The sequence below is a fragment of the Mastomys coucha genome, unplaced genomic scaffold (genome assembly GCF_008632895.1).
Source record: "Mastomys coucha isolate ucsf_1 unplaced genomic scaffold, UCSF_Mcou_1 pScaffold13, whole genome shotgun sequence".
NCBI lineage: Eukaryota > Metazoa > Chordata > Mammalia > Rodentia > Muridae > Mastomys > Mastomys coucha.
Window position 1 is genome coordinate 56,041,446 of NW_022196895.1, and position 8,833 is coordinate 56,050,278.

General features: G+C 44.4%; 2 protein-coding genes across 3 annotated transcripts in view; both read left to right on the plus strand.

Annotated features, from left to right (window-relative positions):
* The first annotated feature begins 952 nt into the window (after positions 1–952).
* Positions 953–5,865, plus strand: LOC116087208 (interferon-inducible GTPase 1-like). The gene is made up of 3 exons (XM_031365756.1): positions 953–1,060; positions 1,719–1,807; positions 4,055–5,865. The coding sequence occupies exon 3, from the start codon at positions 4,076–4,078 to the stop codon at positions 5,387–5,389; it is 1,314 nt and encodes a 437-aa protein (XP_031221616.1). The 5' UTR covers positions 953–1,060; positions 1,719–1,807; positions 4,055–4,075; the 3' UTR covers positions 5,390–5,865.
* The window catches only part of LOC116087206 (interferon-inducible GTPase 1-like), a 69,847-nt gene continuing 62,022 nt past the window's right edge, over positions 1,009–8,833 (plus strand). For both annotated transcript variants that reach the window (XM_031365753.1, XM_031365755.1), the window contains exon 1: positions 1,009–1,126. The gene's annotated coding sequence lies outside the window, so the exon portion shown is untranslated. The remainder of the gene's footprint in view (positions 1,127–8,833) is intronic.

An 8,833-nucleotide genomic window follows, 5' to 3' on the forward strand; every position in this document is an offset into this window, starting at 1 on the left:
TTCTTCCTCAGTGAGAAACTTCACAGTTGAAATATATTGCTGAGTTTGGATGGAGTGACTCAACACTTCTCCAAGCCTATGACCTCTCCTACTGCAGTTCCCACTGTGTCTTACAGTCTTGCAGAGTTTTTGTGATGTTTTGTTTTGTTTGTTTTATTTTGTTTGTTTTTTAGTGAAAATGGAGTGTATTGGACAAGCCAACCTAATAGGAAGAAAAATTCCCTAAGGCAGGTAAAAGAGTAAGAGAAAGTCTCTGCTAACAGACACTGACTGGACAGCTAAGACCCCGAGGCTGGAAAGCCCAGAAAACAAGGATGAAAAAATTACTCCTAATAAGAGCCAGAGATGGTGGAAATACAAGAAAACAGTGTGTGCTGGACACTGCAGGAAAGCTATATGTATAAACTCACAGTGATTGTGACAGCATGTGTAAGACCTGTCAAGCCCAAGCCAGACCAAATCCCAACAGGACAGAGGAGTTGACCACAACAAGAATTAAGAAACATGAATCTTCAATGGTAGGGGAATAAGGCTGTAGTCAAAGGGAGAAGACGGATTGTGTCTTGAGTGAAGCTAGATGTAGCATCTGCGAAGACCCCCAGACAATGTGTTGTGTGACTTTAGTTTAGGCTGCATTTGTGGAGTCAGGGATCAGAAAAACTCAAGCATTCAGTTCAAGCCTAGATAGTAAACTGCTTCTTCATGCCTTTCAGTTTCCCAGTCCCCCACTGTTATGTTAAGACTGCCCAGGTTTTTCTGCCAAGAAATTGTTTCTGGCATGAAAAACAACTGTTTGTTTTGTTTCACTTTCATCTTCCTGGAAATGCAGGATATTCTGAAAAGCAACCAGATCTATGCTCCTCCATGATTGGTAAACAGACACGAAGAGGGGAGGGGCATAAGCCAGAAGGATGTGTACAACTTGTATAACTGAGTTGAATCTGCTGTCTTCCATGGATGAAGCTGGGCTGGGTTTCTTGTGAAGAGCCTGGAGCACAGTGAAGGGTGCTCCCTGCAGCTGAACTTCAGTAAACAAATCCACTGGACACAGGTGTTTCTGGTGAGTGGGCAGGAACGTTCAGATCTGACTTCTAACCCTCATCTCTTTTCTCTTAAGATCTGAGAGGTAAGAAGGCATTCTGGAGCATGCCCAGACAATGGAATTCCTCAGCTCGGAAGTTAGAGGGGCTTTTGTGGGAGCTGGGCAGACCTAGCTCGGAATGGTTGTAGCCTATCATTCAAGTTGAGGTAGACCTAGGGCAAATGATCTGGATGTGGATTTTGGTTTTAAAAAAAAAAGTACCCAAGTGATTTGCTTGCCTTTTAATCCTCTCCCTAAGATGGTTGTAATGGATGACTGAGGTAGCAGAATATCTTTTGGATGTGTATGAGGTTTGTTGTATCGCAGGTTCATCTTGCTTCCTAGGTAATTTCTTAACTAGGTCAACTATTTAATTCCTCACATTCCTGAGGAGCCTTGCCTGTGGAAAAGAGGTCTCTCTGCATGCTGCTTCTACTGGAGTTGGTTGTGGAAATCTGTGCCCCAAGAGTCATGTCCAAACCCTTCAAAAATAGTTCTCTTTATTGCAAAGCATGAGTGCTAAGGATCCTCTCTGCATCTGTGAGGAACAAGAGCTGTGTCAGGGTGTGAGGACAGGCTTTCTTTTGTAATGCTGGCTGTGCCACAGCCTTCTCATCGGCTGTGTTCATCTTTCTAGGGAAGACCTTGCAGATGGCTAGTACACTGGAGTCTGCAACACAAAACCAGGAGCTAGAATAGAAAGAAGGAGAGAGGAAAACTGAAGAGGTGAGTACAGCTCGTGTTCTTTCCTGAATCCTGCCCAACTGAAATAGAGCCTACAGAAAGGTAATAAAATTCATAACCAGATGGCTGCTAGGGAAGAGCATCCCGGAAAAGAAGCAGTCACTAAGTACAAAGTCCTGAGATGAGAAGACAGCCCAACAGAGCGGGGTGGCTGGTGTTCTGACACCAGCAGCTCCAGAGGTGGAATCATTAAACCCAAAGGTTGTGTTATATGTAGTATGTATACTCTACACCTAATGAAGTTCCCCTGAGTGGAATGGGGATTCTAGCAGTGCCTCTCTGAATTGCTTTGACATGACAGGACTTCAGTGTCAATAGGATAACTCTGGCTATTTGATAATCCATGTTGTTGCAAGAACAGTCACAGGAAATGCAGTAATCTTGATGCTAACAATCAAACCTGGGACTGAGGAGATCTTGCAGAAGATAATGTAGGAGGAATGATCAATTGTGAGTGGGTTTGGAAATAGAACTTATATCTGCATACTGACTTGATATGGGTGAGACAGAGAGAGGAGGCCCCAAGGTAACAACAGGCTGGGGTAGGAGGGCGTGGCAGGTTGCTGTTTCCTTAAGGGATGGTGAGGTCCAGTGTGCTGCCATGGGAGGTGTTATAGGCAGGTTTATGAAGGGTAAAGATCAGAAATATGACCTCTGAACTAATTATCTAATGATCAAACTCAGGTCTTTTAGTTAGACAGCGTGTGTATTTACCTGTTGAGTAAGCTTGGTAGACTTGATACTTATTGTTTTATGACAGGATCTTAAGTAGCCCAGGCTATCCTCTAATTCATTAGGTGCTAAGGATGGCCCTGAAGTACTGACACACTTGGCTCAAGTTCCTGAGTACCAGAATTATAAAAATCTACAACCACATGCATTTGATGAGGTCTTGGGGATTGAATCTAGAGCCTTACTAATACTGAGAGAGCACTCTCACAATTGACCTATATGTCTGCAGTGCACACTTGGATTACGTTCATGGAATAAACTGTTTAAAAGAAAACAGTAGCCAGGCAATGGTGGCACACACCTTTAATCCCACCACCTGGGAAGCAGAGGGAGGTGAATTTCTGAGTTCGAGGCCATCCTGCTCTACAGAGTGAGTTCCAGGACAGCCACGGCTATACAGATAAACCCTATCTTGAAAAATAGGGAATAAAAACACTGGATTTAAATGGTGACTTGAGGACCCTGAACTATTGTACTGATAAATCGATTTTAACATGGACTTTAAGGGTAAAAAGTTTTATATTATTACAAGTTCACATCCTCAAGATGAGTTCCAAACCATGAAAAGGACAGAAGGAAAATAAATTCTAAGCAAATTAAAAATTATTTCAACCAAGTGTATTACCTAGACTTACTGACATCAAAAATAAAATAAAACAGACAAATATTTATGTGATCATTACAGATTTGGTGTAGATTAAACACTGATGTTGATTAGTATTCATTTTTACTTGGTTTTGAGTTTGAGAAACTAGAAGTATGTTGGTTAAGTGCCCACACATTTGAACACACACACTAAACACATATGTGCACAATGGAGATGTTTCATTTTATACAGAATACTGCAGTCAGGGTAGATGCAGCACAGTTGCATGTGTTTTTATAGTTGCTGATGCTGGATCTGGGACACATGAAGATCTCCATAGTTGAATCATTTGCTTTAATTCACCCAGGACCACGTGCCCAGGATGGTAATACCCACACTGGACTAGGACCTCCCATATCAATCCTCAATCAAGAAAATGTCCCACTACCTGGGGCCTCAAGTCCCTTAAGGTGAATCTTCTCTCACTGAGTGAAGACCTGGCAGTCCTCTGCTGTATATGTGTTGAGGTCTGATGGGGTGTTGGTGGGAGGGTGGTGCTATCCTCTTAGAGATCAGGCAGGGAAGAATGAGGTATGGGATGTTGAACAGTCAGAGGGCAGACCGAATGGGGGATAAAGACTGGACTGCAAAAAAAGATTAAACAATAAAAAAGAAAGAATGAAAGTATCCTACTGTCATGCCCCCAGTTCAGTTTGATAGAGACAATTCCTCAACCGAGGTTTCCACTACCAAGAAGAATCTAGATTGTATCTTGCTGACAAAGAATGACGAGCACCATATTTATAGGACTAGTCAATGTCAGAGCATAACTGAGTCTGAGACAGAAAACACAGTGAGAAGCACAAAGGCATCTTCGATCTCTTGCAACTTACTCTCTCTTCTTCTTTCAGTGCCTTTTTTTGCTCACAATCATGGGTCAGCGCTTCTCTAATACACCTAATGATGAAGACAATGGAAATTTGCTGTCCAGCTTCACTACATATTTTAGGAACTATAAGCCAGAAACCAAAATCATTTCTGAGGAAAACACCCTTTCAATAGAGTTATGCCTCAAAAAGGGGGATCTTCAGGGGGCAAACTCTGTAATCAGTGATGCATTAAAAGTTATTGATAATGCCACAATAAATATTGCTGTGACAGGAGAGTCTGGATCAGGGAAGTCCAGCCTCATCAATGCCCTGAGGGAGGTTAAACCGGAAGAGGAAAGTGCAGCTGAAGTAGGGGTAACAGAGACAACCAGGGAGATAAAGCCATACGAACACCCCAAAGTCAAAAATTTGATTTTATGGGACCTGCCTGGTATTGGAACCCCTGACTTTCAACCAAAAAATTATCTACAAAAAGTAGAGTTCAAAAAGTATGATTTCTTCATTATTGTTTCTTCTACACGATTTACACAACACGAAATAGACCTCGCCAAAGCAATCAAAGTTATGAAAAAGAATTACTACTTCGTGAGAGCGAAGGTGGACTCTGATCTAAGAAATGAAAAGAGAAGTCATCCACATACCTTTGACAGAGAAAACATCCTGAATAAAATCCGAAATTACTGTCTGGATAACATTAGGAAGTGGAATATCGATGAACCTCAGGTTTTCTTGATATCGAACCACAATTTATCTGACTATGATTTCCCAGTCCTGATGGACACCCTGATTAAGGACCTTCCTGCTGAAAAGCGCCACAACTTCCTGCTTTCCTTGCCTAATATTACTGAGGCAGCCATTCAAAAAAAATATAGCTCTACTAAGCAGTTTATCTGGTTGAATGCCATGAAGGATGGACTTTTGGCGACTGTTCCCGTAGTGGGCATTTTACATGACTTGGATATGGAGAAGCTCAAGAAGCGTTTAAACTTCTACCAAGACCTTTTTGGAGTAGACGACGAATCCCTCACATTCATGGCTAAGGATGCCCAAGTGCCTGTTGAACAACTGAAAGAAAAACTTAAATCTCCTCATTTGTTGGAATTTAAGAAAGAGGAAACATTAGGAGAATTGCTATTGAAGTGTTTGGAGAAATTTGCCTCTGCTAATGGTGGGCTCCTAGCAACAGGTCTTTACTTCAGAAAAACCTATTACTTAGAACTTCATTTTCTTGATACAGTGGCTGAAGATGCCAAAGTTCTCCTTAGAGAAGCATATTCAAAAAAAATAGCTCAAACTCAATTTGCCCACAGCTACCAACAATCACAAGACCAACAGGTTTATACCAGGGAATCCTAGATAAATTCCTGCTCTGACATCTTTTCTTTACACTAGCCAATCCACTGTGACTATGGGAAAAACTAAGGAGTAGGGTCATGGGTAATACTATGTCAGAACCTGACAATCCCCACCCCCTCTTCAACTCTCTACATTCCCTAAAACCTTGTTCTCTGTATTTGAACTCTACGTGCATGCTTGGACACACACACACACACACACACACACACACACACACATACACACAGACACTGAGCTCTGTGTCACTACTATACTTCCTTAATTGTAACCTCTATCTCTCCGGAACTGTACAATTATTCCTTTCTTTTTGTGCATCCTGCTCTGATGTGCTCATTGCATTTCACAAAGGACACACACATACACACATACACATACACTCACACACACATCTTAACATTACTCCTTGCCCTCATTAAGCCTGTGTTAGAAAGTAAGTAGCATGACTTACAGATTCTATCAACAAGAAGACTTTAAGAGCCAAAGTAAAAGAAACTATAACCACCAATTACAAGTTTGCTATTGACCAATCAATGTCTAAAACTACCTATCAGAATCCTTCTAGAGACAATAAAGAACATCTCTAATTCTGTCCCAGGACCGGTGAAGAATCCTGAGGTCCTTCTTTCTATCATTACCTATCTTGGTTATGATCATGAAGAACTGCTATAATATGTTGGAAGCCAAATGGCCCTTGGCTGACCTGCCTCCACCTGACTAGAATCCAGAGATAAATATTCTGCCTGGCAACCACAAGTTTCCTGCTTGGCCCTGAGAGAAGCGTGATCAGTGTACCTTGACTTTTGAGAAACCATTACCTACCCAACCATTTCCTCCCTACCTGTTGTCCTCGGGGTTTCCATGACCCCCAGAAGATCTTGTAATTCTTCACTGTACTCCTTCCTGCCCCCCGCCCTTCCAAAACCTTGTTTTAAATTTGAGCTTCTGTTTTCAGTAAATGGCTCTTGACAAGCAATGCTTCCTTGAGTCCTGTCCTCTCTCTCGCCCATTCTTTATTTTCAGGTTGCGACCCTCCTCGTGTCACCCAAATTACTGAGACCCGCAGGTGGGGTTAGAGTGGCGCCCAACATGGGGCCTGAGGCACGGGTCGCTCCCCCTGGACGGATTAAGATCCGGATTGCTCTCTGGTGTTCATGACTGCTACAGCTCGCCCGGCTGCTGCAGTTATGTATTAGGTAAGTCATCCATCTTAACTTTTATCAAGAATGGGTAAGTCTTTGTCTAAGGAGGTCTGTTTTATTAAAGACCTCAAAGAAGCCCTCAGAGATAGGGGCATCAGGGTTAAAAAAGAAACATTTGGTTGAATTTTTTATTTTTATTGATGAAACATGTCCTTGGTTTATGATTCACAGTCCTACAATTGACTCTGAGAAATGGCAAAAGGTGGGATGTGAATTAAATGCTTTGATTGAAAAAGAAGGCCATGATGCAATTAGTCACAGTGTTTTTTCTTACTGGGGTCTCATCCATGATATTATTGAATCATTGGACACTGAGGCGGGACATAAACAACTCTTGTCTGTGGCAGAGTTCTGCCTGAGAAACTCCCGTCCACCCTCTCGATCTTCCTCTCATTTTTCTGTGCCTCTGCCATCATCTGCCCTTATCACTATGCCCTCTGACTTTTCTTCTGATCCCCCTCCCTCCGGCCCTCATCTGGCCTAGTCCTCTGTGTCTCCCTCCTCAAAACTCCTGCCTCATCACTCACCTCCTTCTTCGCAAACTCAACCTCCCTCTTCCCTCTACCCCCACCCCCTTCCTCCGCCCTCCTATGAGGATCCTGTTTCCTTCATGGAATGTGGCTGCTCACCCCTTTTGTGCTCCGGTCATTCCCCTGCATTCTAAGCCCTTGTCTGCCTCCTCAAATCATCCTCCTGAAAACCTCTCTGTGAAAAAGTCTCCCTCAATTTTCCCTGCTCCTTCAGCTCCCCCTGCTGGTATTCTTGCTGAGCCTGGTGGTGACTCTCTTAACCCTGGCAACACACAGGTCCTTGAGGAAGAAGCTGCTAGCTACCATTCTGAGGATTGGCGTCCCCTCACTTTGCCAGACACCTCCGCTCCCCTTCTTGCTCCCACTTCTGCTCTTCCTTCCTCACTCGCACCTGTGAAGTCCCGCTTAATGTCCCAGATTCAAGAGCTGACTGAAATCCTCCACCTTCACGAACATTTCTCTTGTCTGTCTACTCTTTGCTCCTCTGCCCCACCCTGTCTGCCACAGCACTCTCCCATTCACCTGGCCTTTCCTGTCACCCGCTCTCAAGCTTCCCAAGAAATCCCCACCTCTGGTTCTGCTCTACCTCAGCCGCCCACGACCTGGTCAGCTCAGCGTCAGCCCGCTTCAGCTTCTGTCCCCACCTCTACTCCTTCCCATTTCCCTTCTTCCTCCACTCTTCGCCAGTCAACACGCAGAAACCCTCCGCTTTCTCGGGAACACACCGATTCTGAGGCAGAACAGTCTGCTAGTGATCACAACCCCGATGATGAAAATGAAAGCGAGACTGATGATTCAGTTCCTGCCCCCACAGTTTTCCGCCAGCTTCCGTTTAAAAAATTAGAAAAGCTTAATTCTGCTGTTAGAAGTTATGGCCCTAATGCTCCATTTACCCTTTCACTGCTGGAGAGTATTAGTGGTGATGGCTATCTCACACCAAATGAGTGGCTTTCCGTTACACCGTCTGTTCTGACTCGGGGCCAGTTTCTCACTTGGCGTGCTGATTGGTCTGATCGCTGCTGCTCCTTGGCCAGTGCCAACAGCCAGAGCGGTCGTGCCTCCACCAGAAGGTGGACATTAGATAAACTTCTTGAACAGGGCAAATATGCCTCTGACGAAAAACAAAGGGGCTTTTCATTAGGGCTCCTGGCACAATCTGCCTCCGTTGCCATGGCTGCATGGAGAGCAATCCCCACTCAGGGATAGATCCTTTCTCCCCTGACTAAAGTTGTCCAGGGGGCTCAAGAGAATTACAGTGAATTTGTAGCCCACCTCTTTGAGGCCGCTGAAAGGTCTCTTGGCCCAGGCCAGAATGAAAATAAATTACTGAATCAGCTTGTGTATGAGAATGCTAACTCTGCTTGCAAGGCTGCCCTGAGGGGAAAGTACAAGGGAAAAGACCTTGATGAGATGGTCCAGCTTGCTGGGAAGTGGATCTCTTTATCCACAAGGTCACTCAGGCTATTAATCTAGCTGTTGGTGCAACCACTAAAGTACCACCCAGCAACCAGTCCTGTTTCCGTTGTGGACAGCCAGGTCATTTTGCAAAGAATTGTCCCCAATCCCGGCCCCTGCCTTCTTCCACTTCCTCGGCTGGGATAAGCCGCCCACCTCCCACTAGTGTCTGCCCCCGCTGCCGCCGCGGTAGCCCCCTTCGTGGCCATGCCAGCCCTCGTTAACCCATCTACAAGGCATTGGCATTTCTACAAATACCC